The 15267-nt window shown below is 37.4% G+C and overlaps 1 protein-coding gene across 3 annotated transcripts in view; it reads left to right on the forward strand.

Annotated features, from left to right (window-relative positions):
* LOC109044421 (uncharacterized) overlaps nucleotides 1-15267 on the forward strand; it is a 61230-nt gene that overhangs the window by 33799 nt on the left and 12164 nt on the right. For all 3 annotated transcript variants that reach the window (XM_019062134.2, XM_019062135.2, XM_072303758.1), the window contains 5 exons: nucleotides 241-11672; nucleotides 12429-12582; nucleotides 12989-13271; nucleotides 14135-14276; nucleotides 14798-14957. In XM_019062134.2, coding sequence (XP_018917679.2) covers nucleotides 241-11672; nucleotides 12429-12582; nucleotides 12989-13271; nucleotides 14135-14276; nucleotides 14798-14957 — 12171 coding nt within the window. The remainder of the gene's footprint in view (nucleotides 1-240; nucleotides 11673-12428; nucleotides 12583-12988; nucleotides 13272-14134; nucleotides 14277-14797; nucleotides 14958-15267) is intronic.

Below are 15267 nucleotides of genomic sequence, written 5' to 3' on the forward strand. Positions count from 1 at the left end.
AATATGACCGGATGTCTGCAAAACAGCAACGCAAGATATGCATCTCTCAGTTTCACTAGCGTGTTATTTTGATGTATCTGAATAGAGAATTAATAAGTATTTTTTTGGATGTATCCAATATGCAATATCTACTATCTAGTGATCGAATTGATTAATAAGTTTAAAATAAGGTTTTCGTATTTTTCTCCATTTTTAAACATTTTTCTTATTAACATTCTTTGTTTTTCTGCCGATTTCTAGGTTTCGTTATCTTGGCATGAAATGTCAGATCCTTTGTTAGAAGGTCAGGGTCTGGACTACTTTGGTTCCGAACGACTTGGCCCGCAATATTTTACTCGTCCTGATTCTGCTCATAACGATAACTCACCAAGTGCATGGATTGAAAGGAAACTCGGCGCAAAAGTGGAGACAATATTCAGTAATCACAAGACAGCAGCTAACTTCCTTTACTTCAATGACTATTCAGATCTAACTGCTGTTGATGTCTCCTTTAACTACACCTCTGACGATAATGGACTGAAAACCAGCTTGGATTCTACCTACAACTACGCTATGCCCCTCCTTCATATGGACCTGAGTAAAAATCAGACAGAGTCCCGTTTGAATTTCAAGTTCACCAGTCCAACGAAAGCTTTAACCTCGTTCACTAGCAACCTTGTTATGGCCAGCTCGCTCAACTACGCTATATTTGAAACCAAGTGGGAACCTAACAAAAATATTACTTTTTGGTACTCGATTGATTTGCCTAATTACATAGGAACTGAATTTATGTCTCCTTTTAAAAATTATAAACTCTTTACATTCCAGTTCAAGTCCAAAGACTCGACAGATATTCTCACAACAACCTCAAGGAGAGAGGCAGAAATTACCGCGCAGTTCAATGACCAGAAAGCCGCAGCGTCTTTCCTAGGCAAAAGTAGAGATTCCGGATTTGATGGGTCGTTAATGCTGTTATGTCCTACAAAACTAGACACTCTTCACATTTTCATCAGTCATGACTGGGATGATGTCAAATTCTCTGAAAAGTTCAGCGTCAAATCTGGATCATCGAAACAAACTGTGGTTGAGGCCAGCATTGATTTTCGTTTTCAGGACTATGCAGACTTTGCTGTAAAAACAGATTTTGCAACAACAAACAGTGTTCTTCTCCTTGAAATTGTCAATAAATTTGAATCGCAGGGCATGAACTGCTCCCTGAATGGCAAGTGGAACAAAGAACACATTTTACTAAAGTTAAATGGAGAATATATCAATGAAATCGATGAAACACTGGTTCAGTGTCAGTTTTCCATGTCTGGTTCTCCATTTAGAAAAGACTACGATATTATGTTTCAGCATTCCCACAATGATTTAAAGTATGATTCTCTCATAATTTTACCTTTTGGAATGAAGTTAGAACACAGTCTCCTGTTACAAAATTCGCTTAATTGGAAAAACTCCATCTTAATGAAGTCTAGCAGTAAATCTCTTTCAATCGCTAATGAGCAAAACTATAACACTAGCTGGTTTGGACATTCAATGATTGCTGAAATCTCCGGGCAAAGAAGTTCATTGGATGTTAATCTGCACTTTGATGATGATGATAGTACTCTCAAAAACTGCTCGCTTCTTGTAATAACTCCGTGGTCTCACCCGATTAATGCCAAGTACAACTTTTTCAAAGCTTTCAAAACTGTTGTTTTGGACTCCGGAGAAAAGTCACTTCTGTTCAGCGATCATTCTCTCACTTTACAGTATCAGAACAACAAAGAAATTAGCGTTAAAGCAAGCGGACATGCCGCAACCGCTCTTAATTTTGTGTACGATGTTGTATTCAGCTCACCTTACCACAACAACAGCCACGTAACTGTAAAATGTGACTGGGCGCAACCACTAAAAGTTGCTTGGGCTGTGTTCAGGCATAACCAGCATGTATATGAAACCCGCTTTGCCTATTTGCGGCAGGGTCTAGTCATGAATAGCAGTCTAACTTTTTCCCAGGACTCTACTCAGATTTCTGTATCACAGCTAAATTTCAATTTAGCCTCTTCCAATATGCATGCAGAACTTTTCACGATGTTCAGAAATAAGAAGTACAACATTCTTTTTGAATCGCAATTGCAGGAGAACAAATGTAAGGCTCAGCTAGTGTTGAATTCACCGTTCGACCAGTGGAAAAAGTTGATAATTTCGCTTGACTACGATACCTCTAAAAATGTCAAAATGGCCGTTGTAAACTACGAAAAAAACGCCGATTCTGCTAGTCTGTCTGCTACATTCATGCAAACTTGGTCATCGATGAAAGCAAGTGCTGCATTGAGCACAAATTTTCTCGGGAAAACACAAATCTACTCATTAGCCGGAGAGTGTGACTATTTATCAAGCGATGACCTAACTGCCTCTCTTAATTATATTCACAATGACGAAACCTCCAAGTTCTCAGGTAAATGGAGGAACAAGAGAGATGAGAAGGCAGCCCAACTTGAAGTTACCTCTCCTTATAAAGGATTTAGGGTCATGAGTGGCTCTTTCAGCTTGTTGAATCAAACGCAAGATCTCTCTTTAGACTTTAGTGTTGGCATCAATGAATTTAAATTGACTTCTGGTATGCAAATTGATGCACGGAAACAAAATTACAGCTCTTTCTTTACTCTATCCGGACTGCCAAACTCAAAAGACTTCTCCACTAGTTTTCATTTTTTGAAAGACGACTCCTATTTATTCACTGCGGATGCAGCCTCTGGCGGCAATTTTGTCAAGATGCAAGGATCATTGATTCAGACTGGCATCCAATCTCAACTCATGATGAACGTTAACTCCAGCATCAAAAACTACGAACACTCCTATCTGACCGTTGCTTTAAGATATCCTTATCCGAATTCCACAGAGCATCATGTCCAAGCCGAACTTTTTCTATCAAACAATTTGTGCACTTTCAACGCTGAATACAACCCCAACAATAAAGGCTTCAGGGAGGGACGTTTTAATGTAAGTTTTCCGAAGTCATGGAAAATTGTTGACATGTCTGGACTGTATAACATCAGCCAGTTTCTTGAAGATCAGCTAAGTGCTGAAATGTATCTGCAAGTAGGAGAAAGTGTTAACAAGTTTTCATTTTCTGGCAGTGCAAATCAAGCTGCCCTTCAAACCTTCTTGGACCTCCCAATTTTGAAACGCAACTTGATAAACGCTAATATGACTCGTTTTGCTGATGCATCTGAAAACAACTACCAGTTTTTCTTTAACATGATGGACGATTCGATGACAGAGATTTACTTCAACTCATCAGTGAAAATATCTCAAACGGAGCTTTTATTAACTTGCACAAGTTCTTTTTCTGAATTTCAGACCGTACTTCTTCACTCAAATTTACAAGAGAAAGTACCATTTGTGTCTTTCAAACGAAATAATAATTCTGTTGATGTGATATTAGTTCACAATGGCTTTAATTCAGTCAACTTCTCGATGAAAATAAGAGATCAATTTCTAGGCAACTGGGATGCTTCAGGGGATTTATCAACCGACAAACTGAAGCTCACTGAAAAATCTTTAATCTTCATTGTGGAAAAAGAAAATGCTGTGTGTTTAAAACTGGACTCACATTTCAATCTCTCGCGTTCAAAACCAGCTTTAATGTTACATTTGTTCCTCTTCGAGAGTCTCAGCTCTCGGCTCGATGTCAATTTTAATTTTGAAAATCTCCCAAGTGTCAGCTTCTCGTTTAGTTTCAATAATGAAACTAAGTTAGTGCTAAAAGCAGAAACAAATTCAGACCTAACTGGAGGAAAGTTTCATTTTAAGTGTACAACCAACTTGCTACCTCATCCTCACCAAAACACAACGTTTGATTTATGGGTAACGCCCAAAGGAGATGTAACAACATTTACGTACACTCGAGTGAATCAAAAGACAAGCAAGACACGTTCTGGTTTCTTTGCATTTTCTCTACTTCGTTCTGTTATTCTAATTGAAAACCCACGTTCAAGTGAAACATTGAAATTTCACCTTGACTACAATTTCAAGGGAGTAAATAAGTCCATTTCTCTCCATGCTCGGAATGGAACAAAGTTCCTTGATTTGGATGGTAGTGTATTAACAGGCCCTTCATCATTTGACTTGAAACTTCTGCGAGTGTCAGACAAAAAGCGTAGCACCTTAAACGCTAAATGCAATGTTTCAGAGGGAATGGATCTCTTGTTCTCTTTTGCCGCAAACTCTACTGATCTTTTCAAACTAAAAGTGTTCGTTGATAGTTTTTCAAAAGTCGATGCTGTTTTTAGCACCTCTCTGTCACTTTTAAAGAGTCTGCCTTCTCTTGTAGAACTCAATTATGATCTTACACAGCAAAAGAAAGTGTTTGTGGTGTCAGCCAAACACAAAGGATCTAGTCATGTCATAAATACAATGATTGACAAAGGTGATTTTGACGGCCATCTTGCTTTAAATGTCTCCAGTCCATTGTTACCTGGGGTGAGGAAAATTAGTTTCGCATCTAATTATAATTTTTCGGACTTCTCAAAAGTGGAATTAAACTCAGTAATGGCTGCTGACTCTTTGAAAGGAAATTTTTCTTTAAAATCAAACTTGGAGAGTACTCTGTTCATATCTATCCTGGCAGTATCTTCCGTCAAGAATCATAAGAGCTTTCCCATGGGTATCGACTTATCAGCAGATTTTTCAATTGATAATAAAACTGTCACTTTAAGTGTCTCTAATCCTGGTCAAAATGTGAAAGATGATTATGCAGCGCACCTTTACTTCCAAAATCTCACTGCTGAAAACAGATTAATCTGGAAACGAAATGACGAAATGCGTTTTATGACATCATTGTCTTATGATTTTTCCTCAAAGCGAGAGTTCGCTTTTAGTCAGAAGAAAAATTTGGAGCCTCTACAAGAATTAAATTTCAATTTAACTAAGGTGCAAAATGGGAGTGTGTCACTTACGAACATCTGGCATATAACCAGTTTCGAATTGAGCTATGATCTCTTGAAAATTGATTCGATAAACCTTGAAATGAATTATCTGAGCCAAAAATTTAACTGTCAAGTTTCGTCCTCATCATTCTTTGCACATTCATCGCTGGATTCATCCTTGTCATTCCTTTGGAACAACACTGGCACTGACTCAGCTGTCTCCCTCCAAGAGCCCTTCAAACTTAAAAGCCGAACCCAGCTAAGTTTTGATGTGAAAAAAAGTTTTGTTCGGTCAGTTTTATCTATCTCTGAAATGGACTACTTTAACCTCTCTTACTCTCATAATCTGATCGGACCAGAAGAATTTGGAATGTCAGATGTAATAGACCTATTACTCTATCAAGGTACTGGTGGTCCAGGACTGGTCAAAAGTGAGATAGCTCTCTCCGAGAAATTCTGGAGCACTGACTTGAAAGTAGATGCTGAATTGCGAGTAAATCAAATAACTGCTGATCTGGACAGTGACCTCCTTGGTAGCAGTCTGAAGTTTAATGTGAATATGGGAGGAGAACCTAAGATTGTAGGGGCTTTGACTTTCAACTATAATGAATCTCTGAACCGTTTTGCTTCTATCATCCACTATCAATCTGAGTATAACCACAAGTTCAGCATTCAAGTTAACTCTACTGGAGCCCAGCCATCTAAAGAAATTTACTCCAGTTTCTCATGGGATGATGATGTTTTGTTCCTTAATTTCACGTTTGATTTGAACATTGATCGAAGCACAATCAATGCTGCTGTGAAAAGTAGTCATTTTCAGGACATGAGTGTTATGCTCAACTATGATATCAGGTCGGAAAGTAAATTAGCAAGATTAGCTACAAAGGTTGGTTCGAGCGTGTATGTCTTGAAAGCACAGTCCACCTCCACGCCGACAAACCAAACACTTCAGCTAAGGTTCAAGTCTCCCATAGAGGGTTATTCTTTGCTCCTGCTTTCAGCCGAGCTCTCATCTTTTGTTGATGGTACACTAGTTAGAGAAAAGTTTGGTACCTCTTTGGTCAAAGAGACTTTCGAAACCAAGATAGATGCATCTTTTGAAGTTGATTCGGATCCTGAAAATCCAAAATTTTCTGTTTTGGTGAGTGGTAATAACATACTAGAATGGAATGGCAAAGTGAGAAACTGGTTAATATCTTTACGTAGTGAGAGAATTCCAGTGATGAACATTGCAATCAAAATTTCCAAATGGAAACCAGAAGCAGAGTTAGAGACGAAAAAGAATGTTTTAATGCAATTAAAAGGTTCACCTGAGAGTATGAATCTGTTGATAGATTTTCCTGATGTATCAAAAAGTATCAAGGTCAACTACTTACTTGCTTTCAACAAGACTCAAAAATCTATGAACTTCAATTTCCTTCGAGGAAAGGAGAAAATGTTCACTATGACTGGCCTCGTAAACTTTGATAAAGTGGGCGTGACAAGTTTTGAAGTGAAAGGTTACTGTCATCCCATTGGAACTTACGAGTATTCAGGTATCTATAAAAACCGCGGTAAGCAGTCGATCATTTTAACTCTAAAGCACAATGAGCAAGTCAATGAGATTGAAGGTCATTTTCGATACACTATACGCAGCTCCTATTTTGATTTAGAGTTTGAATCATCTTTGAATAATCAGAGGCACATGCACGTAAAGGGCAGCTATGACTTCAATGATCCAAGTGTGAAATCAGCGTCTCTGTACATTTCTTGGAACAATCATGAGCTTAAAGCTAAGTTTGGAGGCCGCGTAACAGCAAAGGTGGTCTCCGCTGAAATGCTCATACTATCCACAATCAAAGCTGTAGAAAATATAAATGTTAAATTTGAGCTGACCTCCCCAAGCTCAAAAGAAAACAACATCAGTCTAGCTGCTCACGTTAATGATGCTGACTACAAACTGAATTGCAATGTTTTGATAGAGAAGTTCAACGTCACCGGTAATCTAAATGTAATATTTCCGTCATTTATCCTTAAAGACCTTAAATATGAAGTCTCGCTTCAAGAACAGACTTTTAGGATGAAAATAGGACACAGTGGTGAAGAATTAACCTCAGTGATGTTAGCATATGATTTGACCTCTCAAGAATTGCTGTACTTGACTTTCGACGCATACCAACAGATTTTACCCTTCTCCAGTGGTTATTATTCAGGTGGCATTGTCGTGGGACCGCAGGCTGGAACTGGATTTGCATATCTGAGCAAGAGGCAGAGCAAAAATAATGTGGATCTTTTAGAAGAAGGAGATTCTTACTTTGCAATTCAAGGACGTATCTCAAGGCAGTCGAAAGCACTCAACGTAACTTTGAAATATGGTAATGAAACGGATGAAATAATTCTTAATTACATCAACCCAGACTTTAGCCAAAGCATTTGGCAAAGGCGTCTATTTGTGGAAGTTAAACTTCCGTCTTTGTCTCAAAATGCTACAAAGATTGACTTTAGTTTGTCTGGCTCACCAATTAGTCCTGAAAATGATTCTTTGCGGTGGGATTTAGACCTAGAGTCGCCATTTAAGTTCCTATCAAAATTGAGCAATCACTTGCATTTCGGTATATCTCCGACTTCAAGAAAATTCAATTTCTTACTAAAGTTATCGGGGGATATTGTCGAGAAAGATAATATCATTCGATTGGATTTTGATTTCGATAGTGTCACCAAGTCCATAGATCTCCTAATTTTGGAAGAATTCTCGTGCTTTGAAGTTCCAACAATAAAATTTAATGGTTCATGCAAGTATGATCTGTGGAAAGAATTGAAAATGAACTCGAACATCACTATAAACGAATTATTGTACTCATATGAAGGTAGTTGTAAACTTGATAATGAATTCCATGCCACAGTAACAAGTGAAACACCATCGCACGTTTTAACGCTGAAATTTGGAGGACATAGCATTGAGACTGATACTTCATCACTAAAAATGTTTTATGTGGTAACACCATCTTATCAATTGACTTATACATCTGATTTTACAATTAATAGCTTGAATAAGTTTTTATCGATTTCCTTGCCCGGTTACGAATTAACGGCAACTTTCTCTGGATTGACATCGGCATCATTGAAGCACATCTTCGACTATTCTTTCTTCACACCTACCCACAAATACTTGGGCTCCTTTAATTTGGTCGACAACTCTTTTAAGGTTCAACTATCCTCAAAAGAGCCACTAAATATCTCCGAATGCTCTCATTATAATGACTCTTCCTCCAGCTGTAGCATCGCCAATTTAAAAGTTGGACTTTTATCTGTATCATTCGATGAGGCCTCCTCGCAATACTCTTTTGAGGCAAGTATGACGGAAAGTGAAGACATGTTTGAAGCTCCTCCAAAGATCAAGCACCTAACTGGGCTGTCAGTGAATGTGACCAACTCGGATGAAGAGGTGTCCCTCAAAAGTCGAGTCAATTTTAAAAGAATTCGAAACAAGCCAGTCGAAATCGTTTTCAAGAAAAATTGGGATACTCTGCAAATTACCGTTTTGGATGAAGTTTCCCTTGAACTTCATCTTCGAAAACATAGAAAGCGGCCAGAAACGGAACTAAGCTGGGGTTCTTTTAACTTACAAGTGTTTAATGTTTCTCATAAGCTAGATTGGGCCTGTTTCCCAGCAGTTGAGCGTTTTCATCTCAATGTCAAATTTGAATTTTACCCCCACGCACAACCTACAAAAATACTTAAAATGTCACTGCTCATCAAGAACAATTCTACCCACAAAGTCGGTACCTCTGGCAAATTTTCTTTTAGCAAAGAAAACACCAATGTGATCGTGAATTACAACAATGGCTACATAAACATTGAATCCTCCTCTAAATTGGGACAGATCGCATTCAGCTCATTCATCGAAAACCACTCTGACAAAATTTTCTTTGTTGCGCTTTTCAACATAGATGAAAATAAACACATGGTTAGTTTTATGCATCAGAAGTCGCTGCCTCTTGACTCTTGGTCTACGATTGTGTCTCCGCTACTTCCTGTCGAAATGCTGAAAATCAGCCTCAAGTCAGAAAATTTAACTATCCTTTTCAATGTGATAACCAAAAATAGTACAGTTAAACCTGACTTATTTGTCAAATTTGGTGTTGTTCCACAGAAAGGATCTGCATTTTTGTACTATAAAAATCTACTATTCTCTCCACTCAGTTCTGTCACAGTTGACTGTGAGTGCATCTTGGAGGAAAATAGCATCCGCAAGTTATACCTCTCGTCATTTGTCCTTTACAAAAATCTTCCGTCTGAAGTCGTGGCTGCCTACGCATCAAATGGCAATCAAATTGTGTCTTCTTTAAATGTTCAAGTTCCATATCAAAATCTGAAAGACTTCCAGTTCTCGATCTCGTTACCATTAATTTTGACATCTCATTACAATGCAAGCTTCGTCTTGAATGTTGATAAGGCCATGATCTCCTCTGGTAGCTTAATCCTCACTCACAGAATCAACAACGATACAACAGACTACTCAGCTGATGTAGATTTCTGGTCATCCAGCCACAAGTCAAAAACAGTGCTTCAGATAACGCGTCAAAAAGATTCCTTAAGCCACTTTGCCTTCTCTTCGAATTATAAAAAGACTCTCGTTGCTGTTCGATACAAGAAAAACACTACTGGCGAACCAACAGAACAAACTTTTACAGTATTTTGGAACATGCAAAAAATTCTAGATGCCAAGCTCGGAACCAACTTTAACAGAGATGCGTTCCTTCTAGATTCAGAGATGCAAATCATGTTAATGTCTTATGTCCAAAAATATGCAGCTAAAATTCAGTTCTTGAACAAAGATGAGAAGAAAGTAGCACTATGGCTTCAACACCCATCACTTAATGAGGGAATGGGATTCACCTTTGCCCATCGGTACGATTCAATTTTCAACAATACGCTTCTAGTTCACGTTGACATGCCCTTCATCAATAGTTTTCCAGTCCTATCACTCAATATTTCAAATCGAATTGATGTCTTGCAACAATCTGCAAATGTAAACTACTATGCTCGTTATAATAATTCTTCTGTCCAATTCTTAGTCACTGGAGCCTCAAATTACCCATGGTATAGTTTTAGCCTCGACGCATTACTCGATGATTCACCCCTGGGTGGACTGGTCCTGGCCAAATCTGTCTCTGGCTTGTCATTTGCATTGACCACTCCTAAAGAAATCTCCGACTCCTTGTTCATTGATTACTCACCGAAAGAAAGTATGCTTTCAGTTGTTACAAATAGTGTTCACCTTCTTAAACTGTCATATGCTATTGAGTTACCAAATCTTGAACCTGCCACCTGGTACAATAAGCCATTCCTCATTCAAGTGACTGCTTTGAATCCAATGCAGCCCGTTCATTTTCGTCTCTCACAGACAATCATTTTAGATTTTTATGAAACAACTCTTTTGGTCAGATATCATCCGGACACTCAGGATCGGTTAACTGGCATTGGTTTCACTTATTCTAAAACAGATTCGTATCGAAACTTAGAAGTTGAAATGTTCGATAAGCAATTGCAACTCATTAAAGAAGGGAGAGATGATATGTTGGACTACACTGCAAAATTTTCTCTGGACAATGAAAACGCATTTGGTGTCAGAGTCATGAAAGGCAAACCAGAAGAATTTTCACAAAATGTCGGCCTGCTTACTTTGTACCTCCCAGGTAAAGTATTGAGCTTTAGTGCTTTCAAATCCCTTCCTGACGACAATGGATTAGATGAATCATCTTTAGGCGTTGCTGTTGCGTCCAATGACAAGAAAATTGCATTGAAATACACCACCAGTACGGAGGAATACTCGTCTACAAATGAACTTTCATTCAGTCACTTTGCACTCTCGCATGAAGTTGCTATTCGGATCCACTGCAGCCCAATAGTCAAACGTATGCAAGTCATTTACTCAGAAGATGTTGCTGATATGTTTACAGCTGAGTTACAAACTTTTGATTTTGAAGAAAATGGGACGAATGAATCATCATCCAGTCTCATAATCCTTCATAGTGCTACAAATTTGTTGTTCTCAGTAAAACTGTACTCTCAAGAAAATATTTGGGAAAACAAAGTGGGTGCTACTATATCATACCACAGTCTCCTGACGGATTCAACTAGAGTTTTTCAAATTATACGTGAATTCAATAAAACTAGTTCAGAAATGGACCTGACAGTGAAAAGTAACCTTAATCAATTGAAGATTGGAGGAGGCATTCTTGCGGACGGTTTCATTGCTAAAGTGCAAACAAACCACAAAGAACCACTCGTATTTAAAATGAGTACTGTCAACAAGAGAGAAAAACAAATGGAGTTACATTATGGCGACTTAAGAGCTTGCAGAGTTTATGTGGGAATGCCAAACAACAAGAAAATAGTTGCAGAGGCATCAACGAAGTTGTTTGATTCAGAGGAAACTGATGCTCTCTTCATGCTGCAACTGAATAGCTCCAGGTTATTGTGGGGCAAGATTCTTGTTCCCTCCGTAACACTGAGTGCAGCGAAAGATATTTTTGAGGAGTACAGTGATTTGCCAGTTGTTGTCGAGCATATTTACCTCGGATTTTTGGAGTTAGGCCAAGAAAATTTCCTCGCACCTTTTACTGTCATTCCTGCCAAGTTTGCTGACTTCTTGGAATTGCTGTTGCTGAAAACTACTCATGAGTCGCGACAAGTCGGTGAAAGTTTTGAGAAGGTTGGCAAGATAGGGGCTGTATTGTTGGACACCAATCAGTTTTACTGCAAGGATATTTACAACGGTCTGAAATCATATGTGTAAGTCCATTTTTAGTTTCATTCATGAAGTCACCATAGAGTACAATAGAGTTGCAATGTATTGGAGCGCTGATGAAGTCAATCCATGAATGGGCCATTCCGAGCCCCTTGTTTGCCGGAAAGTGGAAACCATCTGGGAACTGTTCGGCATTTTTTAACACGGCGGCTTATGGGAGAATCGCAAGCTGCGAGTGGTTTTCGAGATTTACTCATTTAAATCAATCATTATTTCCACGAAGTTTGGCAAATTGTGTTCACCGAAGTCATAAGGAATTCAAAAATGTACAACACTCCAGGTTATTATGAAATAAGTTTTATACCTGTATTTTCCGAGCGAAGACCGGAGCTGGGACCCTGTGCATACGGCATCGCCAGTCGCCGCACACTAGTCTCAGGAGTAACAGCCTTATAAAGTGACTTCGTTGGCGCTCCAGAACATTGCGACTGTATTGTACTCTATGTAAGTCACTCAGTGGCTTGAGAGACTCGAAATTGAGATGTGAGATAGAACCCTGAAGCATCGGCTTGGAATGTTTTTGAAAATTGCAAAAGTCAAATTGTTTACTTAATTCAGTTTTTCAAAAAGTTCCTGAATTTTTTTGCCTTGTCCATCATTTGAAATAATTCAATCTAGCTATAGAATTTATCCCAAATCGATCCAAGAAAAAGAAAAAGCAGTTTTGAAAATGGTACTAACTTTTTTGTTAAAGTAAATCTGTTAACTAATCAAACAACTTTGTTCTTTCTTTTATCCAGTGCTGTTTTGGAGGAGGAATTTTCTGGTTTTTTCAAGCTGGTTGTCGAGGTTGTCAGTTCCCTGAAGTTTGCTGCAAACGAGTTCGTTCTTTCAATTCGACAAGGTTTCGTTTTGAGCCACAGTAGAATGTCAGCTGTCATAGAGGATATCAAGGTTTGTCCTTTTCACCGTCAACAAGTTATTGAATTCTTTCATTATTAAATCTCTGCTCTATCAAATTATGTGTTTCAGAATTATATATATTTTTTTGAAGCTCTTACTTCAATTTTCATCCAATTTTCACCTCTGAAAGTTTATATGGACTTTCGTTTGCATCACATCTTAGCTGCTACAATAAATTCCAGTTTTTTTTTCATCTTTGCACTCATTCTTAATATTCATGCTAAATTGAAGCATTTTGAGTAGTTTTTCATGAATGAAATAAAATATAATTAAGGCTTTGGAATTTTTTACATTTTGCTATTGATATTCTGATGTGCAAGATTTGTCTAAAAACGGCTCTACTAATCTACAAAACATACATTCCTCTGACTTTTTATTTTTACTGATTTTGCCACAGGACGTGAGTTTATCACTGAAGTTAGTCTCCATGAATTTGTGGAATGATATAATGAGAGTGAATTTCAACACACGGAATTTCTTGGAGTCGCTGGTTATTTCATTGCGGCATCAGCTTGTCATTTTTGAGCGGACTGTCATTTATCAAATACAAATCTTAGAAGAGATTGTCGAGCAAATTCTGCTCCGGTTTGAAAATTACATCCTCACCAGGGGCATTGTTTTGCAAACTTACTATGACCACTTTGATGAATCCATCCTCCAGCTAGAAGACAAAATAAATGGTAGGTCTGTTGCTCTTGTTTTTTCTGAGCGAGTCTAATTGTTCCATCATTTTTTGTAGTTGCCTCTAGATTCAGAGGTGAATGATAGAATATAGTTAGGAATCAATAATATTAATGTACTGTTAAAACCAGAAGGATCACTCAACCCTGGAGATATACTAAAGATTTAGCCAATGCATGGTTTTGATTTCCATGAAATATTCACCAAAGCCAAGAATATAATCAAATTAAAGTTTTTTATTCTTTTTTTACTATCTTCTTATTTTATCTCAGGAATCTTCTTCTGCTTATTCTTCTTCTGTAGAGTCATTTAAGTTGAATCAGACCAAACATTACAATAGTGAAAAGTCCCTAAAAAGTACTTAAATTCTTTTGAAGGACTTTAGTAGACTCCCTGCCAGAGAGGAAATTTCAGGTTCCTTGTAGTCGTTTCTAGGTCAAAAGTTTTAACACAATCTTCTCAACATTTTGATTTTTTGAAACTCTTCGACTGGAAACTTTGAAAACGCCATACTTCGGTCAATTTTGGTCAATTTTTTAAACTTGGACTCACATGAACTGTCGGAATCTTCTTGTTGCAATTATGGTCAAAACTCAATTTTCTAAATTTTAAAGTAAGGTCTCTTTGCTTCGCTCTTATGTTATTTCTCAAAATTTAACCCTTTTTGGTCTTTTATTTTCCTTATCATATTCAGGCAGTTAATTATTTCAAGATATCTATTTTATTTGTTGTGTCTATTGATTAATTTTCCTAATATGTCCAGGATGATAAGGTAGAAAACCAGATAAAAATGCATCGCGTTAAAAAGAATACCATGTTCAACTTCAATCTTACATTTACTTCTTGTTTCCAACTATTTCAGGGAATCTAGATGCTCTCAAAGATGATTTATTCCGGATGGAAGAATCTCAATACTTGATACTGTTAATTGAAAGAAATTATCCTTGGCTGTCACAAAATCATCTCGGCAATTTAATCAAGAAGTTAAAATATTTCATGGATATGTAAGTTGTTCTACAATTTTCTCTCTTTGTTCTCATTGAAAAAGTCTGAACACCGAAGGTGGCATAACACAGTATTAACAGAAGGAAGCAAGTACATACTTATTCATTTGCTTCTTGAATTTTTTCTTGTGCAGTTCTTTGTCATTGGTTTGTTGGTTTTAAATGTGTAATTTCATATTCATGGTTTTCTCTGTCTTTGTGGGTTTCCCATGAGCTCTGAAGTTTGGTCAGGAAAAGTCACTTTTAAGTTTCATAATTTCGATGTGCATGTGGAATTCTCAATCTAAATGGACAGCAAATGTCTTTGTGGTGACCAGTGTGGCGCCAATGAATAACACTGTCCTTTTTTCAAAACAGGGCTTATATTTGAAGACCCTTCCTAATTTTTTTTAATCAATGTATTTGCAAAACATAAAGATGTTTACCTTTTTATTGGCCGATAGTGGTCTTGTAATTTAGGTTTCTTCTATTGTTAAACATCAGCCCAGTTTACTATCTTACCTGTGTGTCTGTATGTGTAGGATCACTGAACTGGTCGTCGAGGATCTCAAATCGAACTTTGGAGAATATATCAACTCCATCCAAACCTCCATGTTGACCACAATTGATAGGCTAGAAAACTACATCAACTATCCTGTGTTCAAAAATTCTTTTGATTTTATCAATCGTGTTTATCAGAAAGTGAGTATTCCCATCTCATGTTTTGTAACTGTGATTGACATATTTTGCTCGGCCTTTTTGTATCTTGTTTTTATATTTTGTATTTATTTTTTTTATTTTAAAATTTTAGTACTAAAAAAAGCTCAATTTAGCTTATAGTACAAGTCAAATGTGGTCATCGAGAAAAAAACTAATTGTTGCATGTGTGAATAAAAATTCAAATAAATATATGTCACTTTTCAATTACTCCATCTCAAGTGCGCTAAGTAAGGAAATGAAAAAACAAGTGGAACAACTACCAGAGATTCAGAAATTCGTCAGGAACAATCTA

The sequence above is a fragment of the Bemisia tabaci genome, chromosome 8 (assembly GCF_918797505.1).
Source record: "Bemisia tabaci chromosome 8, PGI_BMITA_v3".
Classification (NCBI taxonomy): domain Eukaryota; kingdom Metazoa; phylum Arthropoda; class Insecta; order Hemiptera; family Aleyrodidae; genus Bemisia; species Bemisia tabaci.